Consider the following 12,757-nt stretch of genomic DNA (forward strand, 5'->3'; position numbering starts at 1 on the left):
TAAATTGAATGAACCTGAGCCTCATTGCAATGGCAGTCCCCCGCGGGGATTCCAGAGCCTCCCGCCAATCATCCTCATCCATGGGACCAACATCCGCCTCCCAAGCCGTCCGCAGAGGAAGGAGGTCGGAAGCGCAGTGAGTGACCACCGTTTGGTATATTCGGGATACTTTTTTGTCGCCGAGGTCACCCATGAACAATTTCGCCTCTATAGGGCTGAATTCGGGGAGCGAGTCCAAGTCAGCAATGTAAGGTGTTAGTGCATGCCGGAGCTGCAGATAGCGGAAAAACTGGGTCCGCGGCATGTAGAACTCCGTGCTGAGTTCCTGGAACGACTTGAGAGCAACTCCAGACATCACATGACCCAGCGACGAGATCCCGATCGCGTCCCATCCCCCGAAGCCCGACAGGGAGGCCAGCGCAGGCAATCGACCGTTACGCCACAGCGGTGTCTCCGCAGTCAGCTTACCCCACCAGCCCATGCGTCGCAACGCCTGACGCCACACAACGAAGACAGTTTTCGTGACTCTGGGCAACTCCCGCCGTAGCCGTGCAGAGTAGAGGAGCACGTGAAGCGTATTATCACCCATTAGTGTACGTTCCAACGCATAGGCCGGGTCACCCCTATCACCATACCACCAGTCATTCAGGATGAGCAGGTGAGCAGCTTGGTAGTAGGACATGAGATCCGAAGTGGCAAGTCCTCCACAGTATGTAGATAAGAAGCACGTACGCAGCGCCACCCTGGCGGACCCTCCCGCCCACAGGAACCGCCCTAGGGCCGAGTTCACCTGTCTAAACCATGAGGATGGGACTGGATGGGGATAGTTTTGCAGCTGATACAGGAGGCGTGGAAGCGCCACCATCTTGAAAATAGCGGACCGGCCAAAGATGTTGAGAGGCATCCGGGACCAAGTTTTCACGTCAGCCAGCACCCGCTCCCAAACCGGCAGCACGGAGTGCTCCCACGTGAGGGTCACCGATTCCGACAGGAATACTCCTAGGTATTGCAAGCCACCGGTCGCCACCCGCAGGTTCAATGTCCAGGGATCCGCCACCACACCACCTCCGAGGACCCACAGGGTAGATTTACCCAAGTTCAGGTAGAGGCCCGAGACCTCTCCAAAGACCCGCATGATTTCCAACACCCGCGGCCCAGAGTGTCGCAGATCGGTAAGGAAGAAGAGGACATCATCTGCGTACAACGCAATTCTATCCGAGAGGCCCCCGGGCCACACGAATCCCCGCATCTGCGCGTCTATACGCACCCAGGCGGCCAAAGGCTCCATCGCAAGAGCGAAGAGATATGGGGATAAAGGGCATCCCTGTCGGGTCCCCCGGCCAATACGGAAGGTCTCCGACACCGCCCCGGCAATACGCACCGCAGCCGTGATATCTGTATATAGCAGCTTAATATAGGACAGAAAAACCGGGCCCAGGTTGAGACGGGGCAGGAGCGCAAATAGATACGTCCAGCTCACCGAGTCAAACGCTTTATTGATATCAGCAAGCAATAGAGCCGCCGGCTCACCCGAGGCCCCCATTGCATCTATAGCAGCCCATGCACGCCGAATGTTGTGGCGTGTAGCCCTGCCAGGCATAAAGCCAGATTGGTCGGGATGCACCAGCTCCGTTATATACGGAAGCAACCGATTCGCCAGAGCCTTGGCCAGTATTTTGGCTTCTATGTTAAGTAACGAGATGGGGCGATATGAATCATGTCTATCTGGGGGTCGCCCAGGTTTCGGGAAGACTACTACTTCGGCATGGCGCCAATCAGGCGGCAGTCTACCCTGTGTACGCGCTGCCTCAAGCGCGCAACGAAAATGGGGCCCTAATTGCGTATGAAATTTCTTAAAGAATTCACAAGGGTAGCCGCTCGGCCCGGGGGCCTTACCCGCGTTGAGCTGTCCCAGAGCCTCCCCCAGTTCCTCCGCCGTAAGGGGAGCATCTAGGGACTCCCTGGCCGCATCTGACACCGCCTTTGGAGGTAAATCATCAATGAATTTAGCCACTTCCTCCCCTGATAAGCTTTCACACGGAGCATATTGTGTCGCAAAGTAGGTGGCGAAGCTCGCTGCCAGGGCGGAAGGGTCAGTGATGGCCACTCCATCCTCAGCTGTAAGACCAGGCAGTGTGTCGGGTTTAAAGCTATATTGGCACAGTCTATGGAGCAAGGAGCTCGATTTATCACCCCACTGGTATATCCTGCTCCGCGTGGCCAGCCACGCCTGCCTGGCCTTGTCTAGTAAGACCGACACGTAGGATTGCTGTGCCTCGAGGAGTAGCAGACATCACTTTTTTTAACACTTGATCGTGGTATGACTTGTGATACTGCAGCTCAGCTGTTTCCAGTACTTTTGATCCTCTCTTCTGGGCTACTTGATAGCAAGACTCCGTTCAGCACTTCTTTTCTTTCTCTATATATAGCTTTAAGCATTTGTTGTACACACACAGTCAATAAATGATATACACGTTCAAGAAGAAATTTGTGACCAATTTAGAAAAATAACTGGTGTTTTGATATAATTTAGCACCAAAAGCTTTATCAGTTAAGTACTTTTTTATTTTTATTTTTATTTTTATTTTTTTTAAAACCTTTATTTGCAAGAGACAAATAGAAACAAAGATGCGCCTACAACCCTCTGGGCCGGCCGGTGCAGCATCTCAAAACCACGTGAAGGTACACAGCTCATCAGCCGACAACCAGGGGTCCGGCAGCCATGGTGCACGGGAGACATACACAATCTTTTCCTTGAACATGCACCAGTCCATACTATCTTCCCACCCGGAGACCGATGGAGCCCTCTGAGATCCCCACAATTGTGCAATGTCCCTCTTTGCAACCATGTTCCCCAGCGTCACCCATTGAGTCTGAGCAACATTACAATCAGTTGGCTCCCATACATTCAAAAGACAACGCCGGGCTTCAGGCAGCAACTGAACATGCGTAACTTCACTCATCACCGCATACACTCCATTCCAAAAAGATACAACCTCCGGACACTCCCATATAATATGGAGGAAGGTAGCAAGCATACCACAGCCCCGCCGACACAATCCATCCTCTGAAAAACCCATATGCATCAGTCTGGGACCCGTGACATAGACCCGGTGTAGAATTTTCAGCTGAACGAGTCGCAGACGCGCCGGAATCGCAACCTCCCTAGGAGAGGACACCGCGGCCTGCCAATCCTCATCATCCAGCTCCAGTCCGTCATCAGTCCAGGAAGTACGCAGATGAAGAAGCAAATCCGACCGAGTATTAATAAGTTTCTTATATATAAGAGAGATAGTGCTGTCCGGAACATGTCCGTCCAGCACCCTGTCTTCCAGGGGGGAGCTCTCCGGGATGGCAGACCCAGCCGGAAAAACCGACCCAATGGCATGACGCACCTGAAGGTACCGGAAAAACTCCGAATCAGTCAGACCATATTCCTGTTGCAATTCAGCAAAGGACTTAACCCTGTCCTTAACCCAGAGGTCATCCAACTTACTGATCCCGATGAGGTCCCATCTATCAAACCCTTTTGAGGTCCACAACTCACCCAGCCTCTCCGAGGCAAATAGAGGGGTCGCTCTGGTCAGCCTATCTGTCCATCCGGTAGCCGCGGTTGCGCTGCCCCATACCCGCACCGCCACTCCAGTGGGTCCCGTCAAGTTCTTCCTAGCACCCCGAGAATAGAACGCCCTGTAATAGTTTCCCCCGGGCAAGAGCCACCGGTCCATTTCGTAAGCAGGATTCGGAACTGGACCATACATAGCATGATTCACAGCACTCAGTTGAGATGCCCAATAATACCGTCGTATATCAGGTAACGCAATGCCCCCATCGTACCAGGGTAACGTGAGCTTAGCCAACGCAATACGAGGTCGGCCAGCCCACACCAGCCTCCTCTGGAGGCCCTCAATTTCGCGGAAATAGCTAGCCGGCACTAGATCAAGTGTATTTTGCACAGCATATAAAAACCGGGGAAGAGACATCATTTTAAACCGGGCCGCCCGTCCCAGGGGGGATAAGGGCAGATTACACCAAGCCGCGACGTCCGACCGAAGTCGGGCGAGTGGAGGCAACAGATTCCGATCATAGCGCAACACAGGGTCAAGTGAAATATAAATACCCAAATACTTAAAACCCTCGGTGCGGACCGGGATCGGGCATACTCGGGGCAAAGAAAGAGGGTCACCGGTAAGCGGGAAAATACAGGATTTGGACCAATTGATAACCAACCCGGAGTTACGTCCAAAGGAACGCAGAACATCAAAGAGAACTCCCAATGACTTACGGGGCGACGTCAAATACAACAAAATGTCGTCGGCGTATAAGGAAACACGGTCTTCAAAATCAGGGGACCACCGAATACCCTTCAAGGGGGGTTCCCACCGGAGCCAGGCGGCCAGCGGCTCGAGTGCGAGGGCGAACAACAGCGGTGACAAAGGACATCCCTGCCTCGTGCCTCGCCCAAGAGTGAAGGGTCTTGAAGCTCTACCATTTACCACCACCTGCGCCAACGGTTGCTCATACAGGAGTTTAACCCATGCAATAAATTTCGGGCCAAAACCAAACTTGGCGAGAGTAGCCCACAAATATGGCCACTCAACCGTATCAAAGGCCATCGAAGCATCAAGAGAAACCAAGATGGCCGGCTCACCAAGAGATCCCGCCCTCGCTATGACGCCATGCAGTCGACGAAGATTGAGTACAGTATTACGCTGGGGGATAAAACCGGACTGATCAGGGTGAACCAGTCCGCTAATCACCGTGGCTAGTCGGTTTGCCAGTAGTTTCGCCAATATCTTGGGTTCCGCGTTCAAAAGCGAAATCGGGCGATACGAGGAACAGCACTCACGGGGTTTGCCGTCTTTATGAATGACCACAATAGAGGCCAGCCTCTGGTCTCTAGGAAGACAGCCGAGGTCACGCGACGCCGCAAACATACGGCGCCATTTTATCCGGGCATAGCTTGTACAGCTCGACCGGTATGCCGTTAGGGCCCGAAGCCTTTCCCGAACGAAGAGAGCAAATAGCGAGCGCGACCTCATCGATGGAGAAATCAGCCTCCATTAAAACCCCGTCTGATTCCGAGAGACTGGGCAGCTCAAGATCACGAAGCAGCAAGCGCGAGTCCTCCTCCGGCAAGCCCGAAACCGGCGCATACACAACCCGAAAGTGCTGGGCAAATACCTCAACTATCTCAACCGGGTCCACGACTCGCACTCCATCAACTCCCTCAACCACAGGCACCACACGATTCAGTCTGTCTCGCTTATCCAGCCATGCGATCAACTTCCCCGCTTTGTCACCCACGTCGTACAGACGCCCCTGTTGCATACGATGCAGTGCCTCAGCCGAGGTAGTAACCAAGGCTCTGTAATCAGATTGCTTAAGAGCCAAAACATGCAGCGTCTCAGGCGTAACCTCAGCTTCCAACCGCTCCTCCAACACAGTAATCTCAGACTCCAATCTCACCACCTCTTCTTGTGTGCGCCGCGTCTTATCAGCAATTAGGGATAAAGTCTGACCACGGATAACAGTTTTATAGGCCTCCCATAAGGAGACTGGGGAAGACACCGATCCCTCATTTTCAGCAAAATAAAAATGCATGCATTTGACCACCTCTGTTCTGATCTTAGGGTCCTGAAAATGCCATGGATTTATCGGGGCAATTCGGCACCCATTCCCCAAACAGATATCCAAGTGGAGCCATATCGGGGAGTGGTCTGAGATCCCTCTAGCCAAGTGTTTAATTTCACGTACAGAGAGCAACTGCACCACTGGCACGAGAAAATAATCAATTCTCGAGAGACTGCCATGAGCCCCCGAGTGGAAAGTGTACTGAAGCCGGCCAGGGTGCAGCTGCCTCCAGCAGTCAGCCAAACCAAAGGCATCCAAGAATTTCCCCAACCATAACTGCGAGGCAGGGAGGAGCCTGGGGGGGCTACGATCACTCTCTCCATTTGCCACAGAGTTAAAGTCCCCACCCAACACCAGTAAGCCATCGGGCAAACCAAGGACAACCTCACCCAAGTCGGTGAATGTGGTAGATTGCAGCCCAGGCGGGACATAAATAGACAGTATGGAAATCAATTTCCCTTCCCATCTCCCCGTAATGCCAGCATAGCGGCCCCTGTCATCCAGCACCGTGCTATCTATCTCCAGGGGAAGGGAATTCCTGACCAGGATACCAACCCCTCTTGATCCCGAAGTAAAGCCGGAATGTGCCACCAAACGATAGCCTCTTCTGTCCAATGCATGACATGTATTGCCCACCAAATGGGTCTCCTGAAGCAAGACCACATCTGGGGTGTGTCTCTTCAAATATTGTAGCACAATCCCACGTTTTATCCTGTCCCCAAGACCGTTAACATTCCAGCTCAACACCCTGAGTCCCCTACCCCCCATCCCGGAAGAAGACCGACCGCCCCTCCCATCCCGAAACAGACACATGAAAGCAATTGTAAAGCAAAGCACAGCCTCGAAACCAACAAAGAGAAAAGAACCCCACCACCACCCCCAAGGAACCCATCAAATTCAAACCCCCCTCCCTGCACCCCTGCGGTAGACCTAATAGCCACCCCAACTTGCAGTGTGCCTGTCGCCCCATTGAACTAACCTACAGAAAGAGAGAAAAAGTCCCCAGAGGAGGAAGATCCCCGAACCCCCCCCCACCCCCGGGCATTCACACAATGCTTGAAACAAAGTCTCTAAGCCACTGCAGCGGATGATGGCTCGCCGATGTAGACTCACTGCTCCTGGCCCTCCACGCCTCCCTCAGCGCCTCTCGAGTCCTCCGGGCCCTCGTGATGCGTCGACAAAGTGTCCAGCCAGTCACTAACCACCTCAGGGCGGTCAAAGAAGAATGCACGATCAGCATGTTCGATTCTCAGGCAGGCCGGGAAGAGCATAGCATATTTCAGTCCCAGGTCCCTGAGTCGTCTTTTCACACCCGTAAAGCCCATCCTCTGTTTCTGAACTGCCTGAGTAAAGTCAGGGTAAAAACTGATTGAAACGTTCTCAAATTTAGTGGGCCCATTGGTGCGCGAAGCTTGCAGGATAGCGTCCCTATCACGAAAGTTGAAAAGTCTAGCAATTATGGGCCGCGGAGCGGCTCCCGACTTTGGCTTGCCACCCGGAACACGGTGGGCGCGCTCCACTGCGAAGAATTTACTGAGGCCTTTCGGCACCAGATGCTTCAACACGAGGTCCTCCACCAGGATATCAACAGGCATGTCGGCAGAATTCTCCGGGACACCCACAATGCGGACGTTATTGCGCCTGGCCCGGCCCTCGAAATCTTCCAACCGATTGGCAAACAGGTCACAAGTAGTCCTAAGATGGCGGACCGTGGTCTGAAGATCCGAGACATCCGTGGTCAAACTAGCAGTCTTGAGATCGAGAGATTTGACACGCTCATTCGTTTTCCCAAGGTCCGCTCTGATGAGGGTGACATCAATCGCCACCGTATCAATCTTAGCCGCTAGTGTTTCATACTGCTGACCCATGGCGGATTGGACACTCGCAATAGCGCCCATAACGTCCTTCAACGTTGGCTCCTCGTCGTCAGGAGCACCATCCCCAGCTTCTTCCAGGGCACCACTCAATCCGCCCGGGGAGCCCCGTGGTCGGGTAAATCGATCAATGGTCTGAGATTGGGTGACCCCCCCTTGGGACGAGCCTCTATTGCCGCGCCTCTCAACAACTGTTCTGCCCGTCATGTCGTGGAAGGAGCTCCAACGGGAATTGTAGAATTAAGGCAAAGCGAACTTCGTCGTGGCAGGCTCTGAACGGCGAGTGGACAAGGGCGCAGCATAAGCAACAGGCTGGCAGCGATAGCAGAATCGGAACTCGGATCTGGAAGTGAGCGTACACAACAAAGAGCAGAAACGAAACCGAAAGTACACCAGGGGCAGCGGGCGTGGCTTATCCGCCGTTGTTGTTCGATTGCCTCCTGGGTACCTCGGGGACTCAAGCCCCCGGCTGGCATACGATATAGGCCTCAAAGTTCAAAGCGCAGCAGGTCCAGTATCCGACGGCCAAATCGATTTCTGAAAAGAACGCTGGCATCAGCAGGGCTTCAATAAAGAGCACCCATCGTCAAAATCAGGATCTTGCACAGGATAGTCGCGGGAGGCGGAAGGGGTATCGGGAGCCCTTAGCTCACGCGTCCATCTTGGAATCGCGCGAAGCTCCTCCCCTCCGTACTTTTTGAGTTATATATTTTTTCAGTTATGCAGAAATGTCACACGGATGCGCCTTTATGCGAAAATGCTTTTCTATGGAGAAGTAACATCTACGCCCTGGTGGACCCTCTACCTTTAAGCTCAGATGCCCCCAGATACGAATAGCTGCTTTCTAATTCATACCATTCCACTGCTCAAGTTTGAGTTTGTTACAGAAGTTTTTTTTTTCCTTTTTTTTTTTTTTTAAATAAGTAAACTTATTGGTGGCGAGTTATTTTGACATACCCTAATGCAACACTACCGACCACCCATGTGAAAGACTCAGACGAAATGTACATTTAATACTAGACCTTGTCATTGTATATTGCGATTTTTAGGATGCCATCCACCTGATTATTGAAATGTAGTACGGTGATAAACATGTGAGCCATTGACCAGAGCTCTCCTGAGACGGTATAGTTTGTAGGAATATGTTGATTTAATAGGAGGATGCTGTCTGTAGATTTATTCAATGCTTTTGTATTGAAATGTAATATAAGAAATGCCAATAAAAATAAGTTTAAAAAAAAATAACAAATATATGGAGAAGTAACACATACTGCATACAAGTACTTGCAATCCTATTTCGTAGGTCCCCCTTGGACTTAGGTGCTAGGGGGTCAAGGTCACAAGAGCCAATAGCAGTTCAAGTTTACCTGCCCTGGAGTGTTCGGGTGCAGAGGTGCTGGATGGCTTGGTAGCCTTGCACGCTACTTCATTGACAAGGTGGGGTACCTAGAAACAGGCTGCAGAGGGGGACTTGGGGATAAGTCCGGGAGCTCCCAATGGGTGTTTCTGTTTTTGAGGGTGTTGGGAGCAGGGGAGCACTGTCTGTGTTCGTGAATCCAGGCTGGGGCGCTTGGGTGCAGAAAGTTTTGTTCAGCTGTTCCTGTGTGTTGTAGTGGTACAAAAGGGGGCACTCGCAGCCGCAGGTCTCGCTAAGGCCTGCAGAGTTGGACAAAATAGGACAGCTGGGGCACTCCCTGTGCTGGCCTCTGCTATGTTGTCATCCCTTATCAGCTGGTCGGTTTTTGCGGTATTGGAGACTGGATTGGGCTTCAAACAAGCTTTGATTACTGCAGGGGGTCCGGCACCCCAGGTATTGGTGCAGGGCGGCTCCTGGGATCTTAGCGTTTTAAAACTTGGTAGGGAGACAGATCTGACCTCCAGGAGCACGGTGACCACCTCCTGGGCAGCTCCTGCATCAGTGGACCCGGTGGTAAGCAGTACAGTGAATCAGACATTGCGGTCGGTGGAGGAGGTGATAACACCTCCTGCCAGAGCAGGCATTGTTCCGGAGAGCGTGGGCTCTCAACTGCAGGGGGTCAGAAATGCGTTGTGTGGGTGCAGGCTGGAAGGATCCAGCAGCCAGCACACTAGAAGACTAGTAAGGTTTCAGGGGGCACCTTCAAAGTGCCCTCTGGGTGTATGTCATATTAAATCTAGTTCTGGCATCAGCACAGAGTTATTAAGACAAGTTGTTTGATACCAAACACCAGTATTTTCAGTGAAGCCATCATGTAGCTGGGGAACTCGTAATGACCAGTACATAAATTTAAGATGGCTTCCCTGTTCACTTGTACCACCTAGTAATTGGACTAGACAGTAAATGTAAATGTAAATGTATTGCGACTTATATAGCGCACGTATCACCCGAAGGTATCAAGGCGCTTGCTTAGGGAACCCGTCCTGGTATTCCCCTGTGAGATACCCCGGCAGGGTATCCACAAGGTGAAAGCCAGGCATCCCACCGCGAGGGGCCGTAGTGGAGATTAAGCAAGCTATTGCCCAGAGTCGCAGAGTGTGACCCCGTGAGTCGAGTAGGCACCGGAGCGAGAATTGTCGAGTCCGTGGAATTTTGAGCCCGAGACCCGCCGAGGCGGGGAATCGAACCCTGGTCCACGGCCGATCTCAGCTTCCGGGTCTGCCGCCTCTAACCACTGAGCCACGCTTCTCCACTACAGGGGCAGATCTGCTCATGAAGGTATGTCCTCGCATGTAATATAAGCACTCTGCCTTAAGGATACAAGGCCTGCTGTAAGGGTGACTTACATATATTACATGAGGTTACTTTGGCATGGCACACAGTGAGTGTGCCATGTCGTGTTTTGACTCATGGTTTGCACCATGGCACTCGGTCTGCAATGGCATCCTGCATGCAATTTGTATGGAGTCTCTTAGGGTGGCATAAAACATGCTGCAGCATTTAGGGACGCTCTTTAGTACACATTCTCTAAGTACCAAGGGTACCATTTACTAGAGGCGTAGAGGGGAGCTAAAGTCCATGCCAGTTGGGTTACAGCTAGACTAATTGTTTTAGGGTAAAGAGTACTGGCACTGAGGTGCACTGTGAGTTGAAAACCAGCATCTAGTGATTCTAAAGGGGCAAAAAGTGTGACGCAAACAGCAATAAAATTCCAGTTTCCGTCATTCGGCATGAACGGGCACATTTACCTTTTGGCTGTCCTTAAAGAACCTTGGTATAGTTCAGCTTCTCCTGAGTTCGCGATTCTGCAGTCCAGGTAACAAAAGAAAACTGTCTTCAGGGGCGTGAAATCTAATGTTTGTACAGAAAATGAAGACTCACAATTTCAGGCAATCCTTTATTTTGAGCAGAAATTGGAATGGGAGTAACTAATAATCCTAGGTTACCCCCCCTTCCACCTGTGACATTGTGCTTCAGGGGAATCCCAGTAGACAGGCACTCTGGGCGTGTGACAAATAAAAAGCCATTGAAAGAAATTAAATGCGTGCAGAAGCAAGGCATCGTTGAGACACTAATGTTCTCTTCTTTCTACACTACTGTTAAGTCAACTATTTTGGGTGCGGTTGAAATTAGTTTATTTAACAGGTTAAAAATAGGTGCCAGGTAAATGGAGGTGTGGGATGTTGTCATATTGACTGATACTGATTTCTAAGTAGAGCCTTAAAGCACTTGATGAAAGCTTTCTGCTCTGAGGCCCAAGGCTGAATAAACCCCGTACGCACAGAAAAGCTAGATTTTTTTTTTTTTTTTACGAGGTACTTTATTTTGTTTTTAAGAAAGTTATGTAATTACATTTTTATTGTATTGGGTTTTTGATCCACAGTAAAGTGATTGAAGATTAATACATAAAATATTGAAGGTTACGGAAAGTCATTCTTGTTGGTTTCTTGCAGAGCAAGTGCTTTTAAGTCTATGGCTTTTTGATGATTTCAGAGCTGATACCGTCTTTGTTTTTCTATTTGCAGTGTTCTCCTGTGTGCCTGAAAGGCCTGGTATGCCGTGTCCCGGAGAAGATAGTAAGCATTACTTCGCTGTAATAGATTATTTTCAACAATACATACCGTAGAAAGTGACAAATGATTAATTGATTTATCCTTTTGTTATCGTGTTTTCCATTGTTAATTACCTACATTCATTGAAGATGTTATCTTTTGACCATAATCCATTAACATCTCATCGCTATCAAATTGAAAAGGAAAACCCATTTTATGCACTTAATGTATTCTCCAGTGGTACAAAAAATAGAACACTCATCAGATTTATTTAGGGATTTCTCCTTCGCATATCGTTATGAAATGTTTCGTGTTGGTTAGGATGCCTTCCCCAGAACTATTAGTGGTATTCAGTAGCAATTTAGAAGATGCAAATCTGCGTTTAATAACAAAATTGCACAGTTTGTATCTAGAAGATCCTTGACAGGAAAGAAGCTGACACTCTCCTTAAGGTAATGGGTTAGGTGGGAGTGGGTGTCTAGCAGAACTCCTGCTAGGCTGTAAATCGCCAGTTCATTGTTTTAGTATTATAATTTGTGTATTGAAAAGCATTCTCTTCAGAAAATGTTCTCACCTTTCTGTGACTGATGCATGCAGTTTTTTATCTTTTTAGAGTCCATTTATAGGCGAGGTGCGCGGAGATGGAGAAAGCTTTACTGTGCGAATGGACACACTTTCCAGGCCAAAAGATTTAATAGGGTAAGTTTGGCTGATCAGTTTCTTAAATGTGATTTAGGACTATCATGGAAACTGTTTTACTCTTCTGACCTCTCTATAAGTTGTATTTTAGTTTTTTTTTAAAAGGAGCTCCCCTCCATAGTACTTTCGTACACAGCATAGGTTCTGTTACTACTGTGATCGCAAATTAAGACCTCTTTTCTGTTTATATAACTTATATTAGAACATTGGAATGTTGGGAGCTCCATTGCAGACAATGGAGTGCTCCCTGCTTCTACGGGCCGGTAAAGGCCCGCAGAGCAACATTCCAATGTTCTACAAAGGCTTCTCGAAGTTCGAGGGGATTTATATCCCCTCGAGCTTCGAGAACCCTTTGTTTAATTTGTTAGAACATTCTGCCCTCTAGTGGCAGAATGTTCTAATAGCCTTATAGCCCTTCGTAGCAGGGCTATACCGGCTATTAAAGTCCCGCTGTTTCGTTAAAGTCCCTCGCCTTCGGCTCGGGCCTTTAACGCTGGAGAGGGCCTTTAATAGCCCGTATAGCCCTCTACGGCGGGCTATAAGGCTATATTAGAACATTGGAATGTTGGGAGCTCCATTGA

General features: G+C 50.1%; 1 protein-coding gene across 2 annotated transcripts in view; it reads left to right on the forward strand.

The window, feature by feature from the left end:
* The window catches only part of PRKCI (protein kinase C iota), a 210,894-nt gene that overhangs the window by 47,492 nt on the left and 150,645 nt on the right, over positions 1-12,757 (forward strand). For both annotated transcript variants that reach the window (XR_013602403.1, XM_078666177.1), the window contains exons 4-5: positions 11,451-11,501; positions 12,091-12,176. Coding sequence is in view for 1 of the 2 variants with exons in the window: in XM_078666177.1 (XP_078522303.1) it covers positions 11,451-11,501; positions 12,091-12,176 (137 nt within the window). In the remaining variant the exon portion in view is untranslated. The remainder of the gene's footprint in view (positions 1-11,450; positions 11,502-12,090; positions 12,177-12,757) is intronic.

Source organism: Lissotriton helveticus, chromosome 11, assembly GCF_964261635.1.
Source record: "Lissotriton helveticus chromosome 11, aLisHel1.1, whole genome shotgun sequence".
Taxonomy (NCBI): domain Eukaryota; kingdom Metazoa; phylum Chordata; class Amphibia; order Caudata; family Salamandridae; genus Lissotriton; species Lissotriton helveticus.